At 38.3% G+C, this 14,097-nt stretch overlaps 1 protein-coding gene across 3 annotated transcripts in view; it reads left to right on the top strand.

The window, feature by feature from the left end:
* The window catches only part of LOC149816601 (Protein kinase superfamily protein), a 122,010-nt gene that overhangs the window by 40,244 nt on the left and 67,669 nt on the right, over nt 1-14,097 (top strand). For all 3 annotated transcript variants that reach the window (XM_089988120.1, XM_089988119.1, XM_089988121.1), the window contains one exon: nt 12,676-12,753. In XM_089988120.1, the coding sequence (XP_089844246.1) occupies nt 12,676-12,753 (78 nt within the window). The remainder of the gene's footprint in view (nt 1-12,675; nt 12,754-14,097) is intronic.

Genomic DNA, 14,097 nt, shown 5'->3' with positions numbered 1-14,097 from the left:
CTGGAGATAATTCAACATGCATTTATAAGTCATTCAACTCCCTACTCAAGCCGAAGGAAGAACAATTTGTTTGACATGTTTCTCCTGTATTAGCAAAAAGATCTGCGCTCATCCATGGATCATATACTTCTAATTCTCGAGGTGGCAACACTGCAGAGTCATTGACCTGAAAATTTTGTTCGTCAAAAACAACATTTCTGGAGGTCCTAATACGTTTTGTAGTAGGGTCATAGCATCACTAACCTTTGTATTCATCTGCATACCCAACAAATCTGCACTTGACAGCCTTGTCCTGATACTTATTTCGCAGAGATGAATCAATATGTACATAACATACACAACCAAAAACACGCAGCTCATCGTAAGAGGGATGTTGCCCAAATAAAGTATAATAGGGAGATTTACGATCCAAAAGTGCCATAGGAAGACAATTTATGATATGAACAAATGTGTGAAAAACTTCTGTCCAGAGACTAACTGGCACATTGCTTTCATGTAACATGCTCATCGCGCTCTCGACAATATGCCTGTATTTCCTCTCCGCAACCCCATTTTGTTGAGGAGTATGAGGGCAAGAAACCTGTCGGCTTATTCCTTTATCCCGAAGAACGGCAATAAACTTGTTCGACAAATACTCTCCTCCACCATCACATTGTAAATGCACAATATCACAAGCAAACTTTGTTTTGACCATCGAATGGAATTCCCGAAATATTTGAAAAACTTCATGCTTGTATTTTAAGAAATATATCTAAGTATAACGGGAATAGGAATCAATAAAGACAACATAGTAACGACTGCCAGAAAGAGAAGGAATAGGTACGGGTCCCCAAACATCGGAACAAATAATCTCAAATGGCTTTGAAGCTCTTTTATTTATAATATGAAAAGGAAGAACATGGCTTTTGCAGAGTTCGCATGAAGAACATTTATTATTATTATAAAAAAATGAACTTAAACTAGACTCTGGAAGGAGACCATCAAATACAAGATTTTCAACGAAACCTTGACTACAATGTCCCAAACGACTATGCCAAAAATCTGGCTTATTAGAATGAGATGAATTAAAAACTTTCAATGAAGGAAAAAACAAAGACTCTGAAGGTGAAGACACTGAAGGATGCTTGGACGACTTCAACTGGAGGACTGGGACTGAGGGCGAAGACACTGAAGGATGCTTGGACGACTTCAACTGGAGGATTGGGACTGAGGGCGAAGACACTGAAGGAATCTCTTTGAAGACGTACATGTTTCCTTGTCGCTCCCCCTTAGCGAACGTCTCCTTCGTTCGTAGATCCTTAACATAAACAGAAGAGGGAGTAAATTCGACGGAAGAATTCCCGAAGAAAGGCAATAAACTCGTTCGACGAATACTCTCCTCCACCATCACATTGTAAATGCACAATATCACAAGCAAACTTTGTTTTGACCATCGAATGGAATTCCCGAAATATTTGAAAAACTTCATGCTTGTGTTTTAAGAAATATATCCAAGTATAACGGGAATAGGAATCAATAAAGACAACATGGTAACGACTGCCAGAAAGAGAAGGAATAGGTACGGGTCCCCAAACATCGGAACAAATAATCTCAAATGGCTTTGAAGCTCTTTTATTTATAATATGAAAAGGAAGAACATGGCTTTTGCAGAGTTCGCATGAAGAACATTTATTATTATTATCAAAAAATGAACTTAAACTAGACTCTGGAAGGAGACCATCATATACAAGATTTTCAACGAAACCTTGACTACAATGTCCCAAACGACTATGCCAAAAATCTGGCTTATTAGAATGAGATGAATTAAAAACTTTCAATGAAGGAAAAAACAAAGACTCTGAAGGTGAAGACACTGAAGGATGCTTGGACGACTTCAACTGGAGGACTGGGACTGAGGGCGAAGACACTGAAGGATGCTTGGACGACTTCAACTGGAGGACTGGGACTGAGGGCGAAGACACTGAAGGATGCTTGGACGACTTCAACTGGAGGACTGGGACTGAGGGCGAAGACACTGAAGGAATCTCCTTGAAGACGTACATGTTTCCTTGTCGCTTCCCCTTAGCGAACGTCTCCTTCGTTCGTAGATCCTTAACATAAACAGAAGAGGGAGTAAATTCGACGGAAGAATTCATATCGTCAACAAGTTTAGCTACAGAAACAATGTTCTTTTTAATATTAGGAGCAAGAAGGACATTTGACAAATGAAGTGAAGATTTTGACATAGGGATATGTGCATTGCCAGTATGACTAATGGAGTGATAAGTTTCATCTCCCGTAACTATACTACCTTTTTCAAAATAAGGCAATAAGTGAGATAACTTACCCGCATTACCCGTAACATGTGTGGCGGCACCTGAATCAACATACCATTCGCCTTGTTCATTTTGCTTGATCGTCATCTGTGACAATGCTGATAACAAAAGTTGTTGCACATCTGTGGATGGCACTTTTGTGTCCACAGCATTAGATGATTTATTCTCAATTTTGTTTATTTTTCCTCTATTCTGTAGATTGAACCAACAATCAGCTTTCACATGTTCTCTTTTGTTACATAAGAAACAAGTGGGCACTCTCCTCTGATTCCCTGTATTAAAAGCCCCTGAAATATTATGTGTAGGCAAGATACCACGTCCTCCCTGCCCGAAACGTCCGCGGCCTCTGCCTGCTTGATGCCCTCCATTCTCTCGTCCAAAACCTACGGAAGTGTCCATGGCCAAAACTGAATAAGGACAAGCTGATTCATTTCCTTCTGCCCTTTGCTTCACAATCATCTCATGCTGGAGAAGTTTCGCTTGGAGATCGTCAAAGGTGGGCAAGTGAGGAAGGCATGATAAAGCTGTGGTAAACATGTCAAAATCAGGACCCAATCAATTGAGAAGTTGTTGAACTTTATCTTTATCTGCAATAGCACTTCCAACAACAACCAATTGATCAGTAATACTCTTCAAGCGGCCTATGTATTCCATGATTGTCATGGAGCCTTTCTTCAAACTTTGAAATTCATGTTTTAAGTACATAACTCGGGCTTCTGATATCTGAGAGTATGTCTTAGACAACTTACTCCACAGATCTGCCGCAGTGCAATCATCTGAAAGAGTAACCAACACTTCTTGAGAGAGTGTTGACGTAATATAAGCAACCAAAGACTGATCCCGCCTCCTCCAAGCTGTATACTCTGGGTTCTTAATATAAATGGTAATTGTGTCACCCTTCTCATCCTTGGTTTCCTGCAAAATAAGCCGTGGTGGTATAAGAACTAAACCACCCAAATGTTAATCGATATCCCGACTCTGTATAAAAGGAAGGATTTACCTCTTCCAGGTCAAAAAATTAGAATGAGTAAGTTTTTCAGTAACGAGCTGACTCAAGAAATTGGCAGAGGGACCGGATGACGAAGAGAAGTCCATAGCAGTGAAACAATGAATAAGCAAACAAGATGAATGGGAAGAAAATAAAACAGATTTGAGATCACTTAATCAATCAGTAAACCTTGAATAAGGCATATACCTGTACTACCAAAAGTGTTGCACGAAGAACACTAAAACAACAATAAAACAGTCGTTGGTGTTTAGGAAAAGATGGAACCAACACAGGTCTGAAAACCAATCGTTGATGTTGAGGAAAAAATGGAATGAAGAAGATAAACAAATACCAATGAACGAGAATTACAAAAATGAGTAACAGAAAAGAAAAGAAAAGAAAAGAAAAGAAGGATGAGCACGCTGACGGGAAAAACCTTCAAAAGATGAAATTTTAGATTCAGTAGATGAGATTTCAGATAAAGAGAAGATGATCACGCTGGAACTGTTCACGCTAGGCTTGCTGTTCACGATGAAGAACCACGATCTGAAGATGATCACGCTGGAACTGTTCACGCGAACCACGATCTGGAGATGATCACGCTGGAACTGTTCACGCTGGGTTGCTGTTCACGCTTGGTTGCTGTTCACGCTGAAGAACCACGATCTCACGCTGGGTTGCTGTTCACGCTGGGCTTGCTGTTCACGATGAAGAATCACGATCTGAAGAGTTTCAAAACTTCTTCACGCACAGGATTAACCTGAGCTTTGATACCATATCAGATTTGTTCACAGGAGATAAGGAGAGAGAGAGAGAGAGAGAGAGAGAGAGAGAGAGAGAGAGAGAGAGAGAGAGAGAGAGAGAGAGGTTCACAATGGCTGGGGCGGCACTGCAATGCTCGACCTCCAAAACCCTAAACATTATAAAGTAAAGAAGTATACATATTACAAGTATGCCATTAATGAGATCCTATTTAACATGTGTTTCATATAATATGCGTATGGATCTGGATCCAGATCCATACGCATATGCAAACTGTATTCTAACAAAAGATTGTAGATTTGCTGAGGCTATTGCTCTGGATAGGAAGGAATAGTCATCTGGCCTGTGTTGAGAAGTGTAAGCCATGTAGTATGTAGATGTACCATTTGTATTTTTAGCTTTGTGTGTTACCCTCACTCATGTATGTACATATGATTATTTATGAGGGGTATTTCTGTATTTTATCAGGTAGTTAGATAGTCAACCAATTTTGTCATGTAGTGTAACCAAGTGGGGTCGTCCCTCTTAAGATGTAGTTCTTTCTCTTTTGCGTGGTAATGAAGCTAATGTTCTCTCCCTCTTTGCTTGCTTCCTTCTTTATGCTTATTTGAATCTGAATATGGTATCAGAGCCAAAGAGTCATCAGAGGAGAGACATCTGAGCATTCGAAAGAGGATCAATAGCTTCGTTCTTTTATTGGATTGCATGCTGGGTGACATCATCCAAGTTGAGAACAACTGTGGCGGATTTTCTGATTTTGTGAGGTTTATTTTGGGGGTTTATTAAGGGTTGATTTTAGAAGGTTGTTGAATCAATCCTTGCTTGATTTGGTACTTCGGCTGATTTTCTGTGGATTTTTCAATAATTTTCCTATTAAGAGAAGAAAATCTGTTCAGATTTGAAGAATTGTTGAATTTGTTTGGGTTTTGGGGTTTTGTTGGTGCAAATCAGTTCTATTTGGATCGTATTTGAATAACTCTTAACTTTTGGAACAAAAAAATTTTTAGAATTATTTTCTAAATCCCCAATGCTAGTAATTTCTAAAGAAGTGCCATCGGCAGTAGAGACACTAGAAAAGTTTTTGTTGGTGCGACAATTGGATAATAGGGACCCATTTGGTGTCATATGAAAAGAAGCCCTCGAGTCCATGATCTAGGATGTCATACCCGAAGGAGAAGTAGATGACACGACCTCCCGAAGTAGAAGTAGATGCCTTTACTCCATGACAACTTGTTGAAGAGCCTCCGCCAATTGTGCAATAGATAGATCCTTAACTCCATGACAACTTGTTTTGGATGAAATATCTCCAACCGTGGCCACCTTGTTATTCAACTTTGGACAAGCCGGTTTGATATGCCCTGGCTCATTACAAAAGTGACATATAATCTTTCTTGGCCCTCCGTTATTTTATTTTTCAAAGTGAAGGTCTATAACGCTTGGCGGTGGCACCAGGTTTAGAGGCGGAAGAACAATGTTATTTGTCTTTTCTTCCTTGTCCTCTGCCAATCTTCCTTTGTAAAACCCGAAAATTTTAGTTACCAAATATTTTAAAATATGCAAATTGGGCCTAGATCCAAATTGCAGATCCAGGACCCATAAAGGGGTTTTCCGCATAAATTTACCTCGTAAATTTGATATGTACGTATAAGTACAATAATTTTTAATTAATTAAATAATTCGGAGAATAATTATTTAATAGGGGTGCGTAGATGGGTATGGGATCCATATACCGGATCCATATACATATATATATTTTTATATATCTATATATATATGTATAATCATAAATAAATAATATTTTAATTTTTAAAACTTATCCGAGGATCCACAGTTGGATCCATTCGGATCCAACTTGTGGATCCATATGGTTTGGAGTCGGGTTACGGGTCTCGGGTCCGGACCCGAGCCCCACCTTGTGTAACAGGCTCTTTAAAGAAAGAAAGGGCAACCCGATAAGGGTTGCCCGATAGAGTGTAACAAAAAAAGAAAGGGGGGCAGGAGGGGGGTTACGCAAGGCGTAACCAACCCCCTCATCTCGGCATGGAGGGGGCCGATAAAAGGAGTGGAGAGAGGGGTTTTCCCTCTTCACTCGAGCTCTCTCTTTTCCCCCATCTCTCCCCGTCTCTCTCTCTGTCTGTGTGCGTGCACCGGAGGATAGGAGATCGCTGGAGAAAGCAGCGGCCACCGATTGATCCAAAGCCATCGTCGCCGGCGAACCTCCGGCAACCCACAGCCATCGCAGCTCCAGCGAACACCCTTCTCCACGGCAGTGAAGAAGAGCGACACCAGCAGCCCCGTACTCACATCTGCAGCTTTCGATCGCCGGGAAAAGCTTAAAAAAGGTACGGTGCACCTCTCGATTCTAGGTGAGGGATCGAACATGGGTTCGATCCTGTGTAGTCTTTTGAGGTGAGGGTCCCTGGGGACCTTTTTGCATGGGTGATTGTTGTTTCCTTTGTTGCTTCATGGATTAAATTTTGTTTTGGGGGTTTCCATCGACCCTAATCCGAAAACCCTAACCTATGGTTTGGAGGTTTGGGGTTTCCATTGTGAAAGGGGGTCAGTTGAGGTAGGGGATGGCCACAGCCGTGTAGGTCCTGAGTATTTCTTTTTGGGATTACCTCAGATTTGGGGGTTTCCATCAACCCTAACCCAAAAACCCAAATTTATGATTTGGGGGTTTCAAATTTCCTTTATGAAGGGGATGTGCAATTTCGATTTTTCTTATATAAGGGGTTTTTTCTTGTTTGTGCAATTCTTTTGACTTCTAATTGGTATACAACATGCGTATGAATGAGGAGATTTGGATCATTTATGGAATCGGTTTTTAGTTTTTATAAAATTTAAAATTTGTATTCTGTAAGGTATATTAACAAGTGTAACATCTTGTAATAGCTGAGTATTGATTTCTGCTTATCTCTTCTGATCTTCATCGGAGCAACAAATGTCTAGAGACTTCACTATCAGGCATATATCTTAAACCTGCTCGTGTTTTCTCGTTTCTTAAGTCCTGTTAATTCCTATCGGTAATCATCTGAATAACAAATATCTGATTTTGCTTGAGTTGGTTTTCTTTTTTCTTGATGTTAAATCTGAATATGCATCTATATAGTTTAGCCCAACAGTATGGATTAAACCAGAATGGGCACTGAAAAGTTTGAACGGTTATGACTGTTGCGAAAGAATATATTGTCACATCTATAGGGGTTTGGATTGAGTAGTTTGCGGGGTTGCACATGCTGCTGATATGGTTGCTCATGTATATAATACTTAATCTGTATTATATACATACTTGTAAATCTGTAGATTTGGCATGGAAAATACATTTTAGAATTTTTGTTCAGCGTTAGCACATACTGCTACTGTTATCATGCTTCGACCTTATGTTTACGTGTATTTTTCCGTTTTGCGTTGGATTTGGGTTTCCCATGAGTAGTCGGTTTTGGAAAAAAAAAACATTCTTGAGGAAAAAGGATCTAACATTATTAGGGATCTTTATTATTGCTAGCTGAAATGTCTATTTTGACTAGCGTTAGAACCAAATATCATGACCATTGTGCAGTTTTTGACAATCTTAGTCTTGTTGTTTTGTTATAAGTATTGAGTGAAGGAGAGCATAAGATCATGGGTTGTGTGGAACCCTGCCAAGCCCAGCCGAATGGTGCTGGACTATATTGTTACAAAGGAAAATATGATAAATGCCATTTCCTTAACTGTCCATGCTTGTGGACAAATGACAGGTCGATTGAATCCTTGTTCATGTATAGTATGGCTCATATGGAAGCTTAGCTTAGCACTTTAATTTTTCAGAATGCTAGCTAATTGTGTTACACCTGGCTCTTTGCATACAGGTGAATGAAAATGCTAATATGCTTAGACTTGATTTGTTATGCTTGATTTGGATATCGTTGTCTAGTTGTTTTCATGGGCATAAGCAATCATGAAACTAATGCTTTATTGCTTGAATTTACATGCGTGGGTGTTCACATGATATAATAAAATTAATCAAGGAATGACAACATACATTTGGTATAAATATGTGAATCCTTGTGCATGAATCTTTGAAACCATGCTTGTGAGTGTTGTTTCATGTCCATGGTTATATTGGCATATATGGATGTGCATTTGGAAACACTTGTCGTGAAGGTTTATGCTTTCACTTGACTGTTATGATTATGGTACTCATGAGTGTGAGCATGATTCAATTATTAGTGATTCTTCTTGAACATGTACACTTGATTTATATGTGAAATGGTACATGTACACTCACACACTTAAAAAAACCATGGATTTGGTTAATACCCATATGTGATGTAGGTAACACACACATATTGAAAATGCATATGAATGAATTATAACATGCATATGTTTGGGTTTATATTTGCATGAATATATATGCTTTTTGGCACTTTGGCCTAATGTTATGAATGAAACACTAATTTGGTTTTATTATGTGGTGCATTGATAGCCTAAATGGACGTCATCGGCCTGGAGAGCCGTGGGTTTGGTTTTCTTTCACATATGTTCTTAACTGCATCACTTGAACCACATAAGATGGTTTGGCACATTACTACATTGTTCTAGTGGTTTATACGGGCTGAAGTCCCGAATGGGTCCCCGCAAGGGAGGATGCGGGTTTTTCACTTTACTTTTGCATATGGTGTTGCTAACTTAAAGAATAAACTTTAATAAAAAGAATAAGAACAGTGTAATATACATTATGGGATATCTCATCTGGAGTATGAGAATCTTAGATATCCGGCCTTGGGGAGACTGTGAGAATACAAAAACTCCGTGTGCTGTAATTTGGTCCCCTGAACCCGATATTGAGGTTCTTTTTCCTGGCCACGGTTTTAGGGAGAGTCCGTCACTTTACCCGGGAGTGGTGTGTTTTGACACAACTGTTGTTTATGGTACCAAGGAAGTGACACTCGTGGGTGTGGGGTGTCCCTTGTGTCCCCGACATTAGATGTGGAGGTCTAATGTTCCGATGGATGGTGCTGTTTCCTGATATCGGTCGAGGGCTAAGTTGGAACCCAGTAATAAAATACAAATTGTGTGTTAAGCTACCTTGGGAACCTACTTGACCTCGGGGTTTGTACCCGTTTGGTGTATCCGCGGACAACGATAATTAAAAAGAGGAACTTAAAGTTGTGTACATTTAATAGGGCATGCATATGGAAAGATGAAACTTAAATGAAAGATAACAAAAGAAATCATGCATTGCACACAATCATGCATTTGTCTGTTATGCATTAGATCATGCATGTTTGAATCATTCTTTATATCATGACATGATTTGGTGGTAGCATATGATTTATTCTTGAAATCATGCTGAAAGGTTTGACTATCTAGTTCCTGATATATGGTACTGTTTTACTGTTCTTGACTGGTGAGGATACGTAATTGTTGGTAGTTATGGATATTTGAATGCTGTAAATTTTATATCTGCACTCACTCAAATCATTGCATGAAATCTTATCCATGTTCTTTCTCTCACCTGGTTTCTTTAGAAGTAGCTGTGCTCAGAATTTCGGTTCTGACACCCTACTTTGTTGGTTTTTCACAGGATATGGTGAACAGTGAAGTTGGACATGCATCTGGGGATGGATGAGAGTCATACTTGAGCCTGACCGCTTCAACAGAGGACAGAGTGACTCTTTCTTAAATTCTTTTTGCTTCTTTCCAGTTGTCGCTTTATTTTCAGTTGAATAAACCTTGTCTTTGAAATTTTCTTACTCATTAATAAAAGAGTTTTAGTTGGTTGATATGGATGATGATTGCAACTTCATTTGTGGTGGTTGGGCTATCCAATGGAAAGTGAAACTGTGAGGACCCCAAATCTCTGGGAAGGTTTTCGCAACTCTTAAAAAAAAAATATTCCGCACTTTCAAAGGGTATGGATTGGGGTCGTTACATCCTTCCTCCATGCTTAACTTGGTAAGAGTCTCATAGAGAAGAAATCTTTGATTTGTGGAATAACATCATTCTGACTCCCTCGAACTCGAGACTTACACTATTAAGGAACATAAATAGTTGTTCCCTCTTGAGTTATTCTTGTCTAAGGCGATGGTCTTTGGTAGTCTTTCGCTTGAGTTCCATGACCAAGCTCTCTCCAAAGCAGGGCTATCTCGTTGTAGTAATCCTGGATTGATTTATCACCTTGCTTCAGTGACAATCTTTTTGTGGAGAATCCACCAATGAGCCATGTCCTTCATGGTGTAAATATCTCTGAGGAATTCCCATGTTTGGCAAATTTGAATTGTGCCACACTATCAAGAATAGAGGCATCCACGCTACTCACGATCCATGCCAATATTTTGGCATTATCCATCCGCCCCTCCATGTGATTTTTTTTCTCTAATTCAAGGGTGGTGACTTCCTTCTCATCTTCATCGAGGAATTTAATGGTGTTCCCATTGTCAAATTTTGTGAATGAGAGTTGAGGCTTCAAACAATCACCCTCAATGTATTTGATGAGGCCTTTGGACAAGCTGTAGTTTTTCATAGTAGAGGCCCAAGTGCGGTAGTTGGAGCCATTCAACTTGATAGGTACGACGAACACAGACTCCTCCATAATAAGCAAGCAATGAAGATGAAGGATCACTTGAGGCTTTGGCATGATTTCCAAAAAGCGGTGTGATCTCCACAAAGTTCACTAGGATCAAGAGCCTATTGGCTCTGATACCATGTAATGAAAGCACAAGAGAAGAAGCACAAACACACAACCACTAATAGGCAAAGTACATAAGCCACTATGGGTGAACACAAGAGCACAATAGAGTTCACAACACAAGCCACTTAAGGGCTAAACACAAAAACATAAAAAATATAATTTTATTAGCTCACAAAAATGCTTAAGAAAAGCATGCTTGAGAATGTGGAGTAATCCCCATATATATATTCACAAAGGAAAGGGAAGAGAGGAGCTCAACTAGTGGGTTGGGCTAGTCCAACGGCTATTTGAGCTAGCCATTGGACTAGCCCAACGGCTAACTAAAAATGGACAAAAATGCCCTTGAAGATATTTTTGTCCTGAAGTACAAAAGTAATAAAAAACTAAAAACAAGAAAAGAAAAATTACACTTCTACCCCTAGAATACATTCTAAGAAATAAAAAAGGCACATAGACATGTGAATGTATATATACCAAATATATATATATATATATATATATATATATATATATATATATATATATATATATATATATATATATATATAACAGAAACTAGGTTCTCTCTTTGGTGGACTAGGGAGACGTGAGGTTTTACACCAATGGATGCTGTGAACAAGGCATGGGTCAACCAATTGTACTTCCGGCGGATAGAAGATCAGCAGTCTTTCTCTGCTATCCACAAAAAATTGACCTCATGTAGTTGGATAAGCTTGATGAGATGATGACAATGATGAGAGAGCCTATACTTTGATGATTAATTACTTTGTATTTATTGAAAACCATTTGCAATAGTGCTTTGTCTTAGTTCCCAAGGGATCTTTCTGATATCACTTATATGGCACACTTAGCTAATAGTTCACTCTACTTCAAGTAGGGGTTCCAATTTTAAATAGTTAAATACCCAAAGCATCCTCTCTAAGTTTAAATGCTTCTAAAGCATGGCTGCTTGCATTGAAGAAAACTTTGTTATTCATGGATTAGGCATATATTCTAATTGATTTTGGAAGAAAAAACAAATTTTGTGTAGTTCACAAACTGGATAGGAAGGAGAATAAAAAAAATGAGATTTGAAGAGGCAATGTTATTATTGATTTCAGAAATCAGGGAATACCTTCTTTGTAAACACTATCAAGTAGAGCTACGTGTTCTCTTATATTCTTAATCATTTAATTTGTTGCCTTGCACCATGTGATATCTACTAGGCTGTGCAATTTAATGATCCTGATACATTGGCGATTGTCGTGGTTATTCTAATTACATGCTATGTTAATAAAGAATTATACGGCAGTTGATATATGCATGAATCAGTCTTATCTTGGTACGCGTAATTCTTTTTCCAGACATGTTTATGTTGTTAAAAGCATAGTTTTAAAACCCAGTGACTTGTCACTCAGCTCATCCTTGATTGACTCTTGACTCGGCCGGGTCAAACCGGTGATTTGGACGGGTCATGTTAACTTCACATTTTATTTAAAATATGTAAATATATGTATATACTATGTATATTTTATAGTATGTTACCAATATATTGTATATAATATGCATCATATAATATTTTTTATATGTTTAATGTATAATTTTATTAATATATGTATAACCATATTTTATATATAATATACATAATATTTATATTATATTTCATATAATATATGTAATTATATACAAAATATGATATATATGTATGACCCGGCCGAGTCATGGGCTGACTTGGCTGAGTCATGCTAAGACTCGGCTGACTTGCCCTAGTTTTGTTCATTTCTGGGTCATTCACTGGGTTGACCATGGTTTAAAGTAGAAAACCAATTTTTTTCCCATTCTTTAAGGCAACAGAATATAAGTGTTTAATCAACTCTTTTTTCAGAAACTGAATTCTTTGATATTTTGGTATTCTGGGTGTCATGAATTGAATAATTTTCGTCTTCTGGTCTTAGGTGCAATATCCTGGTTTGGAGGAACGGATGAAAACTGACATTGCAACAATGGATATTCTCTCCAAATCCTTGTCTCGGGTATGAGGTTTGAAGTTTCTCCGCTTTTGGTTCCTGTTTTCATGTCAAAATTGGTGAGACTTCAGTGAGCTAGGTCTATTACACTTCAGTGAGCCAGTTTACCATGAGATGTGCCTTATTGCAAACTTGTAGCTGCATAATGTTAATTCAATTTATTTAATTAGCATGGCCTTAATTCTCTGGCTAAGCCAGTCCAAACTTTCTGAAAATTCTCATTTATCTTGACTTTGTTCTGATAGATTCATTTTTCCACTTCAAATTTTGAATCAGAGTTATCTGGTTAGATTGATTTGCATGCGATTGTCTGGGGAGGAAGCATCACCTATGTAACAAAAATTGTAACAGCAAAAAATTTCCAAGAAAAAATCTGTTTGCTGTTTGTAAAATTTTATTTGCCACCCTAACTTCTCATGGAAGAAGCTTGAGTTGTTGATGTGGACCATAGTCATCTGATCCAAGTTTTACTTTGGCTTTTGTGGATCTTTGTGTAATGTAGAAGCCTCCTAAAGGTGAAATCACAATGCCACTAAGGGCAATAGCACACCACTAAGGGCAATTACAAATGCACAAAGGCACACATCACAATATGAAAAATATTATTTTTATTATTACTGATATGCATAAAGAATGCATAGTAACACAAGGGTTGATAAACCCCTATATATACAAAGAGGAGCCCAAACTAGCCGTTAGACTAGTCCTAATGGCTAGTTATTCTTTTCTACAAAGTACAAACAAAAAAAATAAAAATAAGATAAACAAAAAATGTGTCAAGAAGGAAGTGAAAGAGAGGAGCAGGGAGAGGCTTGGTGAAAAGATCCGTCAATTGATATTCCGATGTCATATAGAGCAACTCAATATTCTTTCAAAGAAATCCCTTCCTCACATCGACACAATCCATCTCAAAGTGTTTCATCCTCTCATGGAACATGTTACTACTGGCGATGTAAATGACACTTTTATTATCACGACACATCTTTGAAGCTTCCGTCAAATGACTTCTATATCTACCAATAGTCTTTTAGTCCCCTCCATAGTAGTGGTGGCCATGGCTGGATATTTTGGTTCCATAGATGACAGTGAACTATATCTACCAGTAGTCTTTTAGGCTCCTCCACGAAATCAATGATTCACCTAAAAAATACAAAAACCCATGGTTGAGTGCCTATTGTTAGGATCTCCTCCTCAATCAGAATCAGTGTAAGCAATTAAATCTAAAAATCTAAAGTAGAAGACGAAGACAAGAAGAGGCCTCTAGAAATAGTGGTCTTAATATATCTAATTATTCTTAAGACGACGTTCATGTAAACCAAAGTCGGAACATGTTGAAATTGACTCGTGGTA

Source organism: Nuphar pumila, chromosome 14, assembly GCF_984573655.1.
Source record: "Nuphar pumila chromosome 14, dmNupPumi1.hap1.1, whole genome shotgun sequence".
Taxonomy (NCBI): Eukaryota; Viridiplantae; Streptophyta; class Magnoliopsida; order Nymphaeales; family Nymphaeaceae; genus Nuphar; species Nuphar pumila.
Note: the sequence above shows the minus strand (reverse complement) of the source record. Positions and strands in the feature narration are given on the sequence as shown.